General features: G+C 40.4%; 1 protein-coding gene across 1 annotated transcript in view; it reads left to right on the plus strand.

The window, feature by feature from the left end:
* The window catches only part of igf2bp2a (insulin-like growth factor 2 mRNA binding protein 2a), a 61,767-nt gene continuing 41,193 nt past the window's right edge, over window positions 1-20,574 (plus strand). The window contains exons 1-2 of the mRNA XM_036540907.1: window positions 1-533; window positions 1,745-1,805. Coding sequence (XP_036396800.1) covers window positions 359-533; window positions 1,745-1,805 — 236 coding nt within the window. The 5' untranslated portion in view covers window positions 1-358. The remainder of the gene's footprint in view (window positions 534-1,744; window positions 1,806-20,574) is intronic.

Consider the following 20,574-nt stretch of genomic DNA (forward strand, 5'->3'; position numbering starts at 1 on the left):
TTCATGGGTGGGTGATCTTGGTGCCGCTTGGCACCTACATGTCAGTTCGTTCTGAGCACTGATGCTGTCGTCCATAAACACGTCCGGTAGGCAAACAAATTTTCTGATATTTTTAAAGCAGATTTTATTTAGAGGCGGTGCTTGTAGGTTCCAGAATAGCGTCGCAACGACACTTTTTTCCACCCCAGTCAAAAGTGTTTGACCAGGAGCAGAGTTGGAGCCGGGGGTCGACTGATCGGGGGGCGGTGATTGCTGGGGTTTTTTTTGCATTTTTTCTTTTCTTTTTATTTTATTTTTGCATTTTCTTTTGGATTTTTTTCTTCCAGTTTTATGTTCACATTAGCATTTCTTTTGGATCATGAACAAACTGTACATCGGGAATCTGAGCCCGTCGGTCACCGTCGAGGACTTGAAGCAGCTCTTTGGCGAGAGGAAGCTTCCCCTGACCGACCAGGTTCTGCTCAAATCCGGCTATGCCTTCGTGGATTTTCCCGACCAAAACTGGGCAATAAAAGCTATTGAGACTTTGTCAGGTACGTACATCTTAAACTTCAGAGATCCCCCGGTAGCGGCAGACACCACTTTGTCTCGTAAGATGAAAATGTGGAAACAATTCTTGAAAAAGAGAAGTAACGTTATTGGGAATCTTAACAGGATTCAGCTCGGGATGGCGTACGCGCAACGTTACATCAGTGCACGAGTTGAGATGGCTAGTAACTCTCCAACTGTCCTCAATTTCAAGACTATATCCACTCACCAGTGTATTCCATGTTAACACGTACACCCGTCGCGCAGTAGTTAACGCACAAAACCTAGAGATGTAAAGTGATTTGGATTTTGAAGGGTGTTGCTTAGCAATCGCCCACCGAAAGTATGGGGTGGTCTGATGCTCGAGTAGGCATAATTATTTTTCAGTTATTTTTTGTCTTGATTTTATTGAAAAGACTCGACGAAAGTAACCGAAAAGAATGTGTCAAATCCACGTTCCTATGATGCCTAGGTATGTTTTTACGAGGTGTCCTGTAGGTAGGTGATAGGGGTCCAGGGGAAAGTGCTAATAAACAGGTAGCTGGGGGGACGAGGTGAGACTCCTGCGCCAGGCCACTTCTACACAGTCGCTCCGAAAAGGAAAATGCATTTTAGAACCTCACACACAGTTCAATGAAAGCCCAGCGTTTAAAAGACATCGGAAGGAAGACGAGCCTGCGAGATATCGAAGAGCAGAGTCTATCTCTGAACTCTTTAAGATCTACCTTTAAGATCTTACAATATATTTTTTCTATTAAAAAAAAAAACCCTTTCTCCACAACTAGCTAAGTGGTTTGTGGGAGTGGAAAGCATGGCTGCCCGATCCTCATTGTGAGTTTTTAAATAAGAGCTCATCAGGCTCTTTTGGCGCTGCTTTTCTGAAATTTAATTTACATTTTCATATAAATGTGTATTTTATCCAGCTACCACCACGAGCTGTACTCTCGGCGGGTGAAATAAAAACAAGAAACTGTCCTATCTTTGACAGATTGTAATTTTTTTAAAGGTTTGGTGGGTTTCCTCTGTTTCCTCCTAACTGGTCAATGTAGTTAAGTTCCTTAATATGTCAGTTTTAAGAACATTGCAAACTAAAAATAAATGATTATCTAAAGGTGCTTGGCGCAGATCGAGAATATGTGGTCCGCCCATAGCGAGATTTGTAATATTTACCACCCCTTGACAGTGTTATAGCTTTTTTATTTTTCCCCCCTCACAGGAAAAGTTGAATTACACGGGAAGGTGATTGAGGTAGACTACTCTGTTCCCAAAAAACTAAGGTAATGATATTGCTCTGTTGTTTTCTGTTTCTGACAAAGTGCTCAGTCAGTGTATGTCGAGCCTGTCTTTCAAAGGGTAATGTACGGCAGGAGATAAAGTGGCACATTGGGTATTTTTGTTCTTTTAATATTTACATGTACAATGCTGTCACTGTAACGTCATTTAAAGGCCTGAAAATGTTCATCATTTTGTAACAAACGTATGCATTTTAAAATCACTTTCATTTTCATCCATTTTTTATTTCATTTTGAAAGAGCAAAATAACCTCAACTGAACACTTCCTGTTTTAACGCCTTGTGTATATTTCTAGAAATGTTACTCTATTTTCCACTATGGAAAATAGTTGAAATACCAAAGGAACGTGTGTTTATTTCTAGTAATTTCTGTCGTTTTTATTTTTCTTTGAATCCATTACGAAAAAAGTATTGTGTCGCTTTAAAGTTATTTTTGATTTCTTAAGATTTTTTTTTCAACTTTATCTTCACACCCATACAAGCACATATTAAATGTTTAATGTATAATGTATTCAGATCTAACTTGCTTTTTCAATGTGCACATGAGAATACTTGACCATTTTCTAAAATAACCAAATCGTGTTTACGGTTTCATTTTGTGGCCCTGTCCTTCTGCTATTACGACTGTCTATTGCGCAGATTTTTTATTTCATGATTGTAGACCTTTACGTTAAATAAAGGAACGATTTCACAGTTCTGAAGTAGCTGCATGAACGGGTGATGGATGAGAAAATCCATTCTAATAAAAAACTTAGTTGCACTTTGGTTTACGTAAGGTTGTCATTGACTGGATGACTGAAAGAGTTAAATAAATTAGAACGATGGCAGTAAATAAATTAGAATGATATGATAATATGTTGGTAATAGAAATAGACGTTTTTCACGTTTCGATATTAATGGTTTTGCAATAGTGATTCGTGGTTTATATTCCAAAGCACTGTTTGTTACTATAGTCTATTCATTAAGGACAAAGAGCCAGACGCGCTTTTATACAGTAAAATATACAGTAAAATCTGTATATACTGTCCGTGTGAATGTATGTGCAGTTTTCTTGCATGTTACTGTTGCCAGCGTGAGGTAGATAAAAATATAACCAGAGATGGCAATAATGATGGCTGTTGAAGGCTGCACATTGCGTGACCTCACGGTGAATATTCAGGCCTCCGTTTCAGTCCACGTGACCTCAGCTGTGTTCTACATCTGTTCCTCTCCTGCACAAAGTAGATTATTACGACGATTTATAAGACCCCACCTTCAATACGTCTGTGATCTTACGAAGCAGTTTTGGAAGGGGCAAATTTTAAATGGATCTTCGTGGTGTTATAAAAAAAAGTTTGACTTTAGCATATCTAAAGATAGGCCTGTCGAAACGAACTACAAAAGCCTTTGAAAACAAACAATTACGCAACGTATGGAAAAGTATGGCGATCGAAAACGCGTTGCCAGGAAAAAGTCCTTACGATGAAATGTAAAACGCGATACTGCATGCGATTGTCCTGTTTCTGTGCAACGTACAACGCCTGTGTGTATAAGTGTAGTAATGATGGCCTGGGCCCAGATTCGAAAAAGGCATGGCAGGCGTGGAAGTGCTATGAACCCCTTACTATGGTGACGGCCTACTGCATTTGGTATTCTGAAAGCGTGTGTGAGGCTCATTGGTAATGCGTGGACCATACCACCGAGTGAGGTAGTGTGCAGGATCCTGATTCCGTTCCTTTTATGCAACATGTCATTTATACAATCCTATATGCACGGGCGCGGTAGAGTCGATTCAGTTCCGCACCTGAAATTCCCATTATGACGACAGTATGCGCTTGTGAAGCATGCGTACATAAGCGTAGCGGTTTTCCAGCATTTTGCGGAAATTTTGAGTATTATTAACTTTAATTTCAATAATTAGTGTTGCTGATAAGGTCATTCAGTTTTAATATTGCAAAGCACATAATTTCGAAACGAGTTAAGTATTAAATGACGTGATTTTAAGATGAGTGCATTTTAATTAGATTGTCGAGATTATTGTAATTTTAGTTTTTACATTTTTGGGTGCGGACTAGGGGTAACTGGTGTTTTTTTACTGGGATATGTGTAGGTGGAGTGTGGAGGAGAGAGGTGAGTGAGGTATTAATAAATTCTTTGCAATCGTGATTTAATTTAAAATTTATGGCACTTATCAATATAATGGGAGTTGTATCTACAACTACTGTCCAATAGAAATGTACGATTTTTTTAGATCGAAAATTATAATCTGACAGTGTTGAACTGAACGCATTTTGAAACTGAATTGAATTTTTATGATTGAAAAATGTATTCATGAAAGACGTTTTTTGTTTTCACTTGTAAAATACTGAATTGCTGTGCATGTATGCATTAACACAGTATAACACTGGTAAGTGAAATACTTTTGATAAATGAATTTGCTGATGTCCAGATAAAATGGAGATATGCCCTTTGAACAACTTGATTACCTGATAAATCAGCCCCAGTTATTTTAAGACTGTAATGTGATGCTTTTAACATGTATTTCTTCATTAGAAGTAGAAGCTGTAATGTTCTTTACCAGGAATGTGCTCTGAAAGGCTTCTGGAATTATCTTTACACCATATTTGGGGATGTTATATAATGCTTTAAAATGCTAATTGAATTAATTGTTTTGGTGTTATAAAACGTAGGGAATGTATGCTTTTGTTTTTTCTGGATTCAGTGGAAACATTTTAAATTGTTCAAAAATATCAATGCATTTGTAATGTTATGGTCATGCCAGCTGTGATGAGAAATGTTTGATATGTGACTGTTTAAAAGTTGCTGAATCAGACTGCTTTTTCTGTTGGTGTTTGAAGTGGAGTGTATTTTCAGTATAAATGTGATTTGTTTGATTTTTAATTGAGTTATAGCAAAACACTTACAGTAGTATAGAGTAACTTTAAGCAAAGCATTAGGAATGTATTCACACCTGATGTGTAAGGTTAATTAATACTGCTGTCTTCTGTGGTGTTTGATAGAAAATCACAACTTCAGTAAACCATTTCTTGTGGCATTAAACATGATAGTGAATGTTCATATGTCTTGAACTGTGCTACAATCTGCAGCAGTTTTGCTAAAAAGACATTAACTACAGAACTCTAAGGTATTCATTTTTTGAAAATATCTTGTATAGTATTTCTCAAAAAGGTAGTCGCTTATTTGTGTTATGAAAAGCCTGTATTGTTTTATGATTATTTAGTATTCAGATGAATCTGAGTGCCATTTTGCACATCCTTAAATAATTTACTCCATTGAGCCCCAGTGTTTTCAGAATAAGGCAGAATGTATAAAAACTGTACTGGCTTTCTGAAGTTTTCTTAGCACTGTTATTATTCAATAAAAACATGTCTGATTAGTGAATGATAATATTCTATTAGTCTACTTAACATGGAAAAAACTAAATGCCACAGTAATATAAATAGCACTGCATTATTGTCTGCTTGAACTGATAGTGACTGCTCTTCTACATTGGGCTGTTTAATGCTTTATGGAAGAGAAATTAATATAGAGTCAATTGTTGCAAAACCACAAGCAGCAAAAACAAAAATCTAATTGCGTGCTGTAGTGATGGTACTGTCCACTAGTGCCTGTGACTTGTGGAGACCTAATGTGTTTTTACAGGGTTTTTGTTCAGTTGGGATTTCCTAGCCTGGAATTTTAGGTAGTAAATATTAACATGCATTACACATTAATTGCCAGCAAGTAGTGCATTAGAGCAGACACTTACTAAGACCACTGTTCAGCATGCTAGCTAAGCGGTAACTGCTACATACGTTTCATTTGTCTTTTGAATTTGTGCTTGAATTTGGACTGAAATATTTTGCAATATACAACACAAAGCATTTCTGTTTTGAATTAATTAAAAGCTACATTACATTGTGCTTTTATGGACTTCTCATTTTGACAGATACAGGGTCACAAATTCACCTATTCAGACTCAAATTGTGCCCTTGTTTCCAAAAATAAAAAGACAATTGTGTTTACAGCATTTAAAAACACTAGTTCAAAGGTGTTCTGTGGCTGTATTTAAAGCCAAACGTATACTCACCCACTGAATAATTATTAATTATGAGCCTGTTACTAATGTGCAAAAAAAAAAAAACCCTGCCTGAAGTAAGCTGTAAGGGCCACGGGTTTGCTACAGGTTGTTATTTCCCACACAAAAATAAAAGCTCACACAATGGACACCTGACCAGGAAAGAGTTGAGTATGGCCAGGTTTTGGTAAGGAGATGTGGGAGCCTTGCATTTTATGACAAATATGTTCTTAACTTAACAGTTAACACTTCTGGTTTCAATATGAATGAATAACCGTTTATTCTTTAACTTCTCAGTGTAAGTGTACCGCTTTAAAGTATGTGCATTACTAAACTGGGAAATGTATGTAGAAGACTAAAATAAACTTTTCTTGCAATAACTTTTAAAAGCTTCAGTGTAAAAAAATATATATATATATACATACATATATATATATATATATATATATATATATATATATATATATATATATATATATATATATATATGTATAAAATTGTTAAACTCCGAAAACAAACCGATTTACAGGAGTCCTACTTGTCTCTTGCCTCTACTTGTCAAAAGTGCTTTGTTGTGAAGGGTGTGTCTGAACGCCCTGAACTCTGTATACGTGTAGTGGTCTGGTGCTGGGAATCCTCGGTCAGTCTTATGTAATAATGAGATTCTGCAGCTCTGCGGACCTGTGTTGCCCCCCGCCCCACCTGGTCCCTCAGTTGCATGCCTGTGTACGGGTGTGTGGTGTAAGGGCTAGAGCGCTGGACCTGAACGTGTGAGCATCTGAACGCCCAGTGGGCCACTGCGGATGCACTGTCCGTGGAACTTACTGTAAAAGTGACACAATAGCCATCCAGCTGCTCGGCTAAATGGGTACAGTTTCATGCAGGATGTCACGCCGTAAGCATCCTGAGTCATCCTGGATGAGCATAAAACGTAATACATAAAGAAGTGATGACGTGGAAGGAGTGTGTGTGTGGGGGGGTGGGGTCTCGCAAAGGGGGGCGGGGTCCGGGTTTTCCTGCATACTTGAGGTTCTCATTCACAGGGTGGTGTCCCTGGGTGTTTGTGGGGGGTCTGACTTAGCATGCATGGATTGGCAAACGTGGCTTTGACTGATGTATTTACATGAGTGTTGGGTGAAGACCAGCGCAGGACAGAGTGAAAAAGCAGGAGGAGGTTATATCTCTGGATTGGAGAAGTCTCTGGGCTGTGTGTGGTGTACGGTCCTGTTTAGATTGTGAAAAAAAGAAAACAAGAGTCCCAGATTGCATTTCCTGTGTTGTGAGGAGATCAGTTGATTTTCAGGCATTCTTGCCTTCTCACAAAAATTGCTTCAATCATGTTTCAATGAATGCTGTATCTGATTATTGTTATTGTATTGCTTGAATGATATAAACGATGGGAAAAACTTTGTTTTTTTTGGGGGGGGGGGGGGGGTCCTTCAGGTTGTGTGAAGCTTCACTTCTGTCTTGCTGAACGGCGGTGTCTTTTTCACAGAGATCATCTTTAGCATCTTGTCAGAACACTTAGGAAGCACTCTAAGGCAGTATTGGGATGTTGGTTGATCACATTTGCAATTGTTTGAAACCACATGTGTCTGCAACCTTTGTAAAAATACTTAAAGTGTAATAAACTAAAATTATTAAAGCCCTGTTTGAATTCCTCTTTGAAATCTTACCCATTACGCATAGTTTTTCATGGTAACATTAAAGAACAAATGACAGATGTCTTTGTTCTGCAGAATTGTTATTTAAACTGAATGATGCTTTAAGATCTTTGAGTATTATTGCATCACATTTTGATTGATACAAACTGCACATGAATTTGATATTCATGGGGTCATAAAATAGTGGACATTGTTTTCAATTACAGTATATTGCATCCTTTCGAAGAGTGCAGTTTATTTGCTTGTACATGTTATAAAAACTTCTATTTAATGCATCTTTAAAATGACACAGCTGGATTTCAAGAGTAGTAGAATGAAATAGACCAAGTTATTGTAATTTTTGATATACATTATAACCACTCAGTGATCTTCACCCAGTTTTACTCACTGGTTTAATTTGTTGGTAATGCGTTGCATTTTTACTATAGTCTACTAAATAAAAATAAAGAACTTTGACTGAGTAAAATAGATTATTTTGTCTATATTAATGTTTTTTTCAAGAGTGTAATGATAACATTATGTTGTGAAAAGAAAACTGGATGAAGGTTTTGACAACATGTTAATGGATGAATTAAATATTTTATCTCTTATAGAATTGCAAAAGTGGTTTAGTCAGTTTCTGAAGGTAAAATAAATGTAATGATTTAAAACTCTTATGTTGTGGTAATAACTGTATTTTAGAAAGTAGTATCGTAATGACTCATTAAATTGTTCACGTTTGGGGTGTTTTATGAAACCATCGCTCGGCAAGTGCAGAACAATCAATTTAACATATATGGGTAAGATGAAAGTACAGACAAGATTTTACCTGATCTAACAGCCAAACAAGATGCTCGCACATTTATCTTAATTGTTAATATTTTGATGATTGTGGTTCACAACACAACCAGGAAGTTTTGAGGCAAAAATTTTTTCTCACTCCCCCACCATTCCATGCCGCTTGTCACTCTATGTACATTTTTGATACTGTGATATCGAGTATAATATGGAAGCCAATTATGCGATAATTTATAGTCATGCAATACTATTGTCTTGTACAGTATTATACAACGTACAGCAACTATTGTTGTGGTGCTGTATATTAAGACTAAAATGTATTATGAAAAGATGGTGTAAAGAAGGAAGACCTGCAAAATGCTCATGCTGTGTATTCAGTTCTTCCTGTTTTATAAATAGCTTAATGACATTTAAAACAGCATCAGCAACACATTACTGCAAACAGCATTATACTGATGATGGGCAGAGATCTGCTGCTGTGATATCAATAATATTAGCTGGTATTTTTAAGGTGAACTCATTTCTGATTCTGAATTTATCTACCTTGGACAGCTGTCCTGCGGAGGGTGAGATTTTTCGTTTGCTTTTTACATCCATGTTAAAATGTTCATGTTTTATTGACATTTGTCTGCAAAATGGAAGTGCTCTGGAATCTCAGCTGCACTGTTGTGGGATGGGGTGGAGATGCGTCTTTGCTAAAGCTGATGGTATAACCATGATCTAAAAGATGCTGTGATGCATAGGGCTGGTGCTTCACTTCAGCAAGCATGTACATTTGCATTTAGTAGTCAGTCATAACTCTTCCTTAGCCTGTGCAAAGAGATCTATTTACACATATTTCAGTAGTTGCCTTTAGTGTATTTACTTATTTATTGAAGATAAATGCTCAACACACCATGTTTGTACACATTTTCTCTATGTAGTGCTTCTATGTCAGTACTGTGACCACCTTTGTTTTGGAAAAAAATATATGTGCAGTTATTCCAGCTTTAAAATGAATTATTAGTTTAGTTTGAAAATGCCTTTAAAGATCTGAATAAAACTTTTTCTTTGTTTATTGATTATCAGTAGTGTACACTAGTGTGGTCATATCCCTATTTTGCCTAGTAATTTTCAGTCAGTGACAGGTCTGTATTGTGTTCACCTTTCCATTCATGTGTCTTCAGCTCTCCCACTTATATTTTAAAACTTTCTGAAATGAAAATGTGTATTTTAAATTCCAGTAAGGTAAAGTCTCAGAACAAATAATTAAAAGTAAAAAAAATCCTGATAGTGTATAGATTGACAGTTTTCTTGACAATTGTAAAATGTTTTAAATGCCCTGCATATCAGTCATATTTATCAGTCTTTGAGTAATTATGCTCTTTTAAGGGGCTGCAGGCGGTGTGGTGCTTCAGTACTGGTGCCCCTATTAGTGTCTTTTTTGCCATCTAGTGCTCAAGGAAGAGGTACTGCGCTTACACTGGGGGAGCCGCTGTCTCAGAGCATGAATGAATGAGTGAGTGATGGTGCTGTGAACCAGGGCTTCTGGGTTGTTGCCAAAAACGGGAAGGAAGAGATGAAGAGAGACAGGTGCAGACAGGTATTAGGCAGAATGGACAGACTGGAAGAGACAGACGGTACAGGAAACAGGGGTTGGTTTCTGGAAAGCCCTTTTGAGAGTTTTCAGCCTGTCTCTTGTCTTGTTGAACTGGAGGGTTGCTGACACATCCCGCTGTGTGGCTGAGGTTCTGGTGGTGTTCAGGTGAGACTGCGTGAGCAGGAAGTGACCTCAGCATCTCAGACCATCGCTGCTGCCTGTAGTAGTTCTAAAGGTGGATTTGAGTGTTGAAATGGATTGATGAGGCAGGCATGCTTGGATGTTTTGTGGTAGAGGAGGATGCTGGACAGGGTGTTGATACAATATTACCTGTTTACCTGGTCCTCAGACCTGGGACCCGTAGGACTTGCAGCATTAATGGTCTGTAATAGGAACATTCTCTCAACACTTCCTATTTGGAAGAAAAAGCAAAGGAATCAGAGGAATGAAAGGGAAGCTTTCTTCTGTGTTGTATGGATGATGAACGACAGTGAAGATGGACCTTCATCACGAACAAGCCTGGAAATGAAACAGGAGAAACCACAGTGTACACTGAACATGTAAAAAACAACCTGAAGCAGTGTTCCTCAGCACCAGGCTAGTGTGTGACACTGTGCATTTACAAAAAGAGTGTCAAAGGGGTTTCAAGGGGCGAAGGGCGTAGCATGCACAGCGTCTCTGATGGCATGGGGATGTGAGAGTCACAGGTGCACGGAATGTACACATACATATGGGAGTGGAAAAAGCTTTTTTTCTGGTTTGATTGCATGCTTTAGAATGTGTCTTTTTGCCAGTCCTATTGAAAGAGAGGTGGTGTTTGAATACCCGCTGGAGGCAGGATGCCTGACTGGTATCTCTCCTGCTCAGGTGTATTTAACAGGCCAGCATGTCACCAGGGGTGCAGAAATGACAAGCTTTAAAGCAAAGATCAGTAGCTGATTTAGTCTTTGCATCTCTAAAAAAATTCTCGCTTGGGGAACAAAGGGGGGGGGGACGACACCCTGCTTTGACGGGAGTGTCGAAACTCAGTCTCAGACTAGATTGAAAAATGAGTATGTGTTATAATAACTGTTAAGATATTGTCCCCCCCCTCAGCTTGGGGAGGAAGAGGGAGCGTGCGAGCGTGCGAATGTGTGCGCAGAAAGGCGATAGCTGCCACCCAATCCGCTCTGAGATCCCTGCTACTGCGGCTCGAGCCCTGCCCTGGCGGAGCTCCCTGTTCGGCCACGCCCCCTAGGGCTCTCTCCACTGCCACAGACCTGCGGGAGGTCTGACCAGCACGGGACACGGGGCTACAATGCAGGGCAGGGGAGGTCCTCTCTGCCCAGGCCTGGTGACCCGCACGAGGCTGTGGTCGGATATAAGGTGGAGTGCACTTTGTCAGTGTGGGGGCTGGGGTGCATTTTTGTTGAATTTCTGTAGGTAATATTACATTTTTACATTACATTATAGGCATTTAGCAGATGCTCTTATCCAGAGCAACTTACATCGGTTACAGTTTTTTTTTTTTTTTTTTTTACAATGTTATCCATATATACAGCTGGATATTTACTGAGGCAGTTGTGGGTCAGGTACCTGCCCAAGGGTACAGCAGCAGTGCTCCAGTGGGGAATCAAACCGGCAACCTTTCGGTTACAACTCCTGCTCCTTAACCACTATGCTACATTGCTGCCCCAAATCTGTTTCCATATGAGCAACATTAGATACCCACTGCCCCTCACGCTACCCCCCCTACTTGCCAGCTGTTCATAAAGGGAGATGTTTCTAGCAATTTTATTTTGTTGGTGTTTTGTTTGTAATTGTACAGTTTGCATCACAGCTGACTTGAAAGTCATTGGAAGAGACTCTGAATGAGATGGAGTATTTAGGCTACTGCTTATACTGACGGTCTCTCTTTTTTCCCCAAGGCGAAGAACATTGGCTGCTTTCTTTTTTTGTTGTTTTTGTTCCTCGCTTAGAGAGCAGAGACATCTCTCTGGTGCATTTCCTCTGTAACGGAAAGCACGTGTGAATGGAATCATCAGTTTGTCTGTCTGCAGCATCACAGTAAATTTGTCCTGCCGCACTTCCTGTTCGAGTGCGGCCTCGCTTTGTTTCGGAGAGAGTTTGTAGAGAATAAATGGTCTTGGCCTTGGCCAAGGTGCAGCCGCAGTGAGGAGAAATGAAAGTAAGTGGAACAAAACCCCACGTATGTGGGGATACAAAGAATCCTGGCCATTGTACATGGACAGGTTTGTGGAGCCACCTTATTGAAATATCACACGAATGTCTGTAAATTTAAACGGTGAATGAGTCGTTTGTCCTCGCCAGATATGGAGTGTGTCATCTTTGAACCATGTGTTTCCATCAGCTTTGAGATGGACCTTAAAACGATTTAGAAAACCTGAACCACGGAAACATCATTTGTTAGAAGGCAGTAAAGGTGAAGAAGTGGAATGAAAAAAAAAGTGTTGGCGAGGGCTGTAGCCTTAAGACCCTGTAAGAAATTCAGTCGATTCATAACAATGCGAGTTTCACACATCGGTAAGATCCTGTGATGTGAAGTCGTCCAGATAAAACCCTAGAAACCTTTTCTCAGGAGCGATAGAAAGTGTAAAGAGATTTCACAACCGCGAGTGGAGAAAGCTGCCTCACTGTCTTGGCAGAAGGAAGTGGGGGATTATCAGCTAAGTTCCTGGAGTGGGCAATGAAGCATTCTGATTGAGCCTTGTGTTTGTCTAAGTCTTTATTGATGGCCAGGGAACAAATTGACATGTGCTAGGGATGTGTGAACAGTCATTTGCCATCGACTAAGAAAGAGTATAACTGGAAAAACAGGCCGCCTACATGAAGTAAAAGAACAGTGTAAAAAAGAAGTAAAAAACAGTGGCTGCCGGTGTGTGCACTGACCTACGATATATGGCGTCTTTGTGCACTGCCTTACAGCTTCTCTCCAAATGTGAAGAACCTCCCATTTCTTTCCATGACTAGTTAGGCAGTCATATGAAGGCTGCATAGGGAGGGAGAGGAGTATATCGCAGAGAATTTGAGTTATTTGTTTTGTCTGCTCGCTGGAGCTGTGTGATTCATTTTACTCTCAAGGACAGGGGCTCTGGATCTTAGACAGTTCCCAGACCCATGCTGGATCAGAATGCTGGCTGCACCGCCTAGCACCCTAATGTTGGAATCGTGTTTGCTCACCTTTAACCTCTGCAGAGAGGTCCAGAAGTTTCTCTGACATATGCCTGTATCAGGGAGTCGCTGCCCTTTCACATCCGAGAGGCATGTTTGTGTTCTGATTCGGCATGCGCACCTGTCAATGCTGCTGTGTCCTTTTTCTGATTGGATGGGTAGAAACCTGCTTCAGGACAAATGGGAAAACTAGATTAGAAATGCCCCAGGACATGTGGGGTGAGGAATACGTATAGGCCAGCACAGCACTTGCACTGTACTGGAAGATTCAAGTGTCCCAATTCAGAATAAATGGGATCCTTTTCACACAGTTTGTTGGCAAACCTGTTGTTCTTTAATGTGGTACTGGGATTCGCTGTTTACATTTTCTGTGACCCATGCTTTACCTTAAAAAGGCTCAGCTGCGGAGGAACACCACCGCTGTTACATGCATTCTCTCAAATCCTTCATTAAATGAGGGGTATGGGCTTTTAAGCAGAGGTTACAGGTTCAGGGCACATATTTTGTATGTTGCCACAAAGTAATCTAAATTAACAGTAATTATCCAGCTGTATGAATGGATTATATGAGCAAAGGTAATAGCATCTACTAGGCAAATAAATTGTATAATAATGGTGCACTGTATTCTATGTTGGTCAGAGACCTGAAATTTCATCACACAGAAAGTTTGTATGCCAGTAATGAGCTTGTGAAAGTCCAGGGAAGAGATGCTTTAGAATGGAGCCTTCACTTTTAGGATAGGGAAGAGGATTACTCACAATTCTGTTTTGACCCTCTGTGAGGGTAGGTTCTGTAAAAAAGCATCCAATTGAACCCAAATGTAAAATAGCTTACCTGCAAAGTTAAAGAGCTCTTTAGTGGTCCTTTTTGATTTTTTATATATAAACATTTAAAACAAAGTCTTGTTCACTGTTTGCGTTGATTTACATCAAGTATTTACTTGGTATAAAATGATCAGGACTGTCTGTGAGAGCCGTAATGCATGTGGTTTATGTGATCACTGTCATGACTGTCATGTGTGTCCCAAATGAAATTTTTTTCCAGTTTAGACTTTCTTCTTATATGTATAGTCACTTATTTGGATCTATTTTTGAATATGTGGGTCAGTTGCTGCATTTTCTGTTTTTCTTTTAAATATTTTTGGTTTTACTAAATTTAGCCCTTAGGAAGAGATACATGACAATTCCTAGACTTATGTTTTAGATAATTTATTGTTGTAATGTTTAAAGTTACACTGTGCTCTCCATGTTTGTTCATAACCTTGATAAATTCAGACAAAATCATTATTGAGAAAAAAAAACTATGGAATTATTTTTTGCCAAAAAAATTAAAATAGACGCCTGAACACTACCGATTGGACATCACATCATATATTTCACGAGTAGTTGTGTTTTTCTGAGAAGTGCAATGATCAAATTTATGCACATTCTTGCAGTCAGCATTTTGTGGATCCACCTTTGGCTTTGATCACGCTGTCGAAGTGCTTCCTGTAGTGTTTTAGAAAGTTGTGGTGCCTCTTCTGTGGGAACTTTGGCCATATCTCCAGAGAAAATTTCTCCACCCCTGTCAAATTCCTTGGTTTTCTTTTGTATACTTCTTTCGTGAGTTGAAACCACATATACTCAATTGGACTCAGGTTGTGGAGATTGCGATAGTCAGTCAAGAACGTTGATTGTCTTCACTTGACCGTTTCTTTGCAGATTGGGAGGCATGCTTCAGTTCGTTATCATGTTAGAATGTCCATTTACATGCAAGCTGGAACTTAACAGCAGAGAGAACCAGATTTTTGTCGTTTTCTCTATTCTGACAAGGGCTGCAGGACCAGAAGATGTGAAGCAACGCAGCAAAACAGATTCTCCGAGTTTAACTGAGTGGATGACGCCCTTGTCAGTGCGTGCCTCACTTTTTCAGCACCAAACATAGTACCGTGTATCACCGTTAAGCTCAGACTTTGCTGAATCCAATCATAAGACAAGGTCCCAGTTGTTATTGAGGTGCCATATGGCAAACTTTTTTCACCTCGTTTTTGTGATCTGTACCCTCACAAAAAGTCTCTTCATTCCAAATCTGCGGCGAATAATTGATCCATGCCATTGACATCAAATGTTGGTTCAGTTCAGTTTAATTCAATTCAGTTTTATGAGCGCGGTGCTGTTTTACAAAGGGAAATTTGTCACAAAGCAGCTTTACAGAGCCACAGGGGCTGAAGCAGCGAGAGCAAGTCTTAAGACATCAGCGGTAAAGAAAAAATCCCGAGCTTAAAGGAAGAAACCTTGAGCAGAACCGGGCTCAAATGCAGAGCTGTCTGCTTCTGTCCAGCACCAGGCAGTTTAATCGGGAGGAGCAGGGAGAAGTCTGAAGAGGAGGGGGTGGTCAGGTGGGTCGGCTAGCTGGGCCCTGGTGGTCGGGCACCGCCAGGCGGGAGAGCAGGTGATGCATCCGGAGCTGGAAAAGGGGAGGCGGGATTGGCCTGCTCGATCAGATCTTGTATCTGAATCTCTGGGCAGCCGCTCTGCAGCAGAGAGGTGTGAGGAAGGAAGTCATCTGTTTTTTAAGACATTGCATCTTTATAATGCCAGACTGTTGTAGAGATCACCGACATTCAGCCTTAGATTTCAGTTGGGCAATTTTCACTCTATGTGGTGGCAATGTTTCCATGCATCCTCTTCCCGGTAAGGAAGCAACTGCTCCAGTGGCCTTAAACTTCAGAATGATGGACACTTTAGTAGAAACTGGTAGATTCAGCTTGTTGTGAAGTTTGTTTATAGCCTAACACTGATCAACTTTTAGAGATCATGGGCCCTTTAACTGCAGTTTTTGGAGAGTTTAACTTTTAATGAGGGATCAAACTGATTTTCTTGTGCCTGTGTTACCTCATGGCTGTGTTTTATTCAAATTTAGCAGGGATATGAATACATACGGAGCATGCTGTATGAAGGCTTGTATAGTTTGTATTGTGTTTGCCTCGTTACATTTTAGTTGCTTCGTAATCACTGTCTGAAGTTTTCTTTCATTATGTGTTTACCATAGTAAAATAAGGATAAAACAAGTATCCCATAGCTTTTAGAAAAGGCTCTTACTGGCTTTTTTTGTAATCTTCATTAGCATAAAGTGGGTAAATGTACAGTATCATTTCCACTTATCTGTTCAGCAAAGAATGCAACACTGTGTGCGTACCCGTGGGTGTCCATGTGTGAGTACTGTAGCTCAGCAGATTGTTGCTAGGCTCTGTTTGCTGGTGAATTCCACCCGCGATTTCCTCTGTGAAGATGTGACCCGTGACACGCCCCCCTCCCCACCCCACCCGAGCGCACTGAGCGAGTGGGCATGGCCCAGTCTCTGAGAACAGCTGGGACCCCCATAAGGATATTTTGACTGCGCCCCCTGCTGGCCTGAACACTCCCATCTGTCCTGGGGTAACACGCACACCCCCCCTCCCCCCGTTTGGTTCAGTGATGACGGCTATGAGGAATGTTGGGGTGTCGGTATGACAGATGTGGTCAAGGCCACACCCCCTCCTCCCCTCCCTTCTCTCTCCCACCTCTTTTAATCTGTCACCATGGAATTCTACACAGCTGCTCTCACGGACATGTGACTGAGCTCAAGGTTTACGCATTTACACCAAGCTTGCAGTCATTCTGTGTGGCCTCCAGGTATTTTCTAAAGACACTGCTCTGCGCACTATCCCATACTGCTTAAATGTGTTTGGAAAGTGGGCACGCGGGTTTCTGGGGACACTTGGCCACAGTGAAGATGTAGTGGGCCAGTGTCCTCACCTGGAGAGAGAGCCCCTCTTGAGCCTGGACACCCCTCTCACATCTGCCTCACCTTGTCACTCTCAAGACTGGATGGGCGCACTTACAAGCAAAGCTGTCGAGCTCTCCAAGACAGGCTGTTTACATCTAGAAACTAAGATAAAATGGAAAATGTTATGTCTCCGTCTTTCTCCCACTCCTCCTCTGACCAGGTAGAGCTTCTAGTGGCTCAACCCAGGGATGACACTGGTTGCCCGGGTAACCAAGTAGCTCTCCTCTGAGGGGGCATGGGAATAAAAAAACGCATCCCATCAGACAAAAGTGCAGCGTTTCTAGACCATAGGCGGCACCAAAAGAGTCGAACCATTCGAAAAAAAAAATATAGACACAACATCTGCTGCCTATATTCTACTCTTTGTTAGCAGCGGCATTATACTGGAGATAGAATTTTTTTTCCCTCTCTGCCGTTGCTGCTTCTTTCTTCTCTCTCCTGATTAAGAGACATTGCAATCAGTCTGTAACATTTAGAGGAATATTAACTGAAAAGTATGAAAAGAACCTGATACTAACAATGAGTAAAAAATATGTTGATTAAGACAGTGTGTTCACAGCACGTAAATGCATGAAAGGCTTTTTGTCACAGGTGGTCACCTTGCCACCCGGAACCCACATGACTAAATATGGTGATTCACCCTGTGGGGAGAGGCAGGCATGGATGTGAGACCCATAGGCTTTCCCAGAGTGATGAAAGCACAGGGGTTTGTTTTGCTCTGTGGTGCTGGATCAGGGCAGATTGGACCTGAGAAGAACTGATGTGCCAGAGGTGGAAACAGCTCTAATGCTTGGCAGCAGATGCCTGAAAGGTCTGGATTGGCAAGGCTGAAATGCATCCCGAGATTTTTCCTTTCAAACCCCTGTTGATATTTCCCTTTGCCATTGTGTTTAGAGTGACGGTTACCCATAGACACCCCGAAGTTACCCATGATGCACCAGGCACCACTGCATTCTCTAACTTTATGCTTTGAAACTAAAGCCTCTGCTTCCTCTCAACAGCAGTGTACTTTGATTTGCCTGAGTTATGATTTTAATTGAGTGTTAGCAACAGTTGGTGGTTTTAAAAGGAACAGAAAGAAATAATTGGAATTAACACTTGCTGAAATGTGTTACTCACTGAATCTTGGTTTGACATAGTGTTATAACCAACCCTCTTACCCACCCCTACACACACACACACACACTCACACACTTTTAGACCGTATGTGTGCCTTTCCCCTTCAGAAGGTATCATCTCTGTGCATAATAAGATTTCTTCATTACTAGATAAATTTAAATGCATTCAAATGGTGCTGTCTCTGTCAGATAAATTCAGAACAGTAGATGTGATGCTGATGAGTAGAGACTCCAGATAAACATGGTTCTTTTAGAAACGCTCAAGCATGCAGAAACTGTCCTATATTCTTCTTCGTTATTAAATAGAGTTATACAAAAGAGCAACAGAATAGATCTTTTTAAAAATTGTCTTTTTGGATTGGATGCTTTCTCTGTAGCAATGAATCCTTCATATCTTGACAGTAATGAAAACTGGAATAATAAAGCTGTAAAACTGAGTCTCATTAGAGCAGTTTGTACCTTGCGTGGAGAGGGAAAGGCAACCTGTGTTTTTGTGCATTTTTTGTATGCCTTCTTGCAACAAGCCCCGTGCTTATTTTGCATTGAGTCCTGGTGCCATTCCGGCTCTGTGTGTCCGCTGGTGAAGGCTGTGTTGGGGGTTCTGTAAGCCTGGTCCAAAGTGCCCCCCCCCCCAACACGTTCTAGTTCCCACCCTGCAATTGTCCATTCAGAGGAGATTTCTGCTCTGTCTTTCACACAGTCTTCCCCCTCACACTGTCTCATTGTCAGCCGAGGGCTGCCAGGACCACCTCTCCACTCGCCTTCATTGTCAGCATAAGTCAATGAGTACATTCAATGAATATCATACTGATAAATATTTAGCCTCTCCAGCACAATATCTGGCAGGGCTGGCACGCTGAAAGGGCTTCCTTGAAATGCTGGAGAGAATCGGTCAGAGGCGAGCAGGGGGAGATGGAAGAGGGCTTGCTATTTAGCGGTGGAAAATAAACATCGCTGTTATCGGACGCTCCTAAAGAGATCTCGGATGAGATGTGTCTGTGTGTCTGAAATTGTGTGGTGACATATTTTTTTTATTTCGTTCCTACAACATAGTTTTTTAGTATAATACAAAAAGATGTGAAATTGCCCCATGAATTGTTCCATGGAGCTTCACGTGGGATGGCAAAAATATTTCTTGAACAAGCATTCTGTAAATGTTGTGTAAATTAGAATTATAAACGTTATTGTAGCACTTTTTAATATGAAAATAAGTGACTTGGATATATAAATGAAGTCTTGGTCAGGTAATCTGAGAATATTGCTTGCATACGCTCCCCTGATACACCTGGATTTTTACAGTATTGATTTTTACAGTATCGGTTTAACAGTATTGGTACAGGTTTTTGTTCATTGTACTCTTATCATGAAGCAGGATCAAGAAACAAAATTGAGAAATGTTGAGAAATGTGAAGCTTGTGTTTGTCAGTGTGCGTTGGCAAATTGTGTGATTCTGTTCTGTTCTTCTGTGGGGCTGTTTATGTATGTATGGAGTATGAGTAACCATGGATTTCTTCAGTATAGCAACCTCTATGAACATTTATAAATTTTGATATTTTCAAATATGAAATAAATATGGTATAAGTTTCTGTGATATTCCTAGATGTGTTTGACATATGGATATGTATAACATGTAATTAAATATGCCTGTTGTATGTATGCTGTAGAATGTATTGTACTTTAAAACATATGCTACAATATGTACATAAAATTGCACACATGAAAGCGTAAAGTATTTTTTTACCTGTGTAAAAATGTGCAACTTCCATCTGTGGTCTCTTAATAGAGTGAGTATTTGCATGATACCACTTCTTGTATTGTAGTTATTTTCCCAGGAGTGAGAGGTGGATGTATGCTTCTGTCAGTTGGACATCATTTTTTTAACTTATATTTTACAACTGCCTGGATGTGTGGAGAAGCTGAAAGGCTTCATAATTGAATATAACTGACAGATCTTATGAAGGTGGGTTATCGTATTGAGATACCCATTTTCCTTTTTCAATATTTTAGCACCCACCGACAACAGAAAATACAGCTATGGAAGGAATTTCTCAGACTCCTTTGCTTTGTATTGCAGGCTGTGACATTTTTGGTGAATACTCACTGTTAGCTGAATGAAAGCATGAGAGTAGCGTTTTTTTTTACCGTATGCTGCGCAGAATGCAAACAGCGGAAAGTGTGAAAAGAATGTTCAAGATGGCCAGAAAGATTCCTGTCAAATACACTACATGTATTCACTGAAAGTAAAGTACATCAGGAGACAGAAACATAGGCATTTTGGGAGGCACTTTCTCAGACCTGATAATCCTCAAGAACAGCTCTGTTGTTTGATCACATTCCTTCCGTTAAAGCATAAAGGAGGAAATCTGCTTGTGGCACTATAATACAAATGAAAGTTGTCATTCTAAATGTCCTCGTGCCGCTCCTAATCCAGTTTGGTGGTTGGAGGTGTAACGTGTGCCCCCCCCCCCCCACCCCCATGAAACACAGGCAGCTGTGAGTGCATCTTCCTTCTCCTCTACTGAGCATGCTCAGTTGAAGCCTGTGCTGAAACAGAGAGAGAGGGTGACAGGCAGGCTGCAGC

Source organism: Megalops cyprinoides, chromosome 11, assembly GCF_013368585.1.
Source record: "Megalops cyprinoides isolate fMegCyp1 chromosome 11, fMegCyp1.pri, whole genome shotgun sequence".
Lineage (NCBI taxonomy): Eukaryota > Metazoa > Chordata > Actinopteri > Elopiformes > Megalopidae > Megalops > Megalops cyprinoides.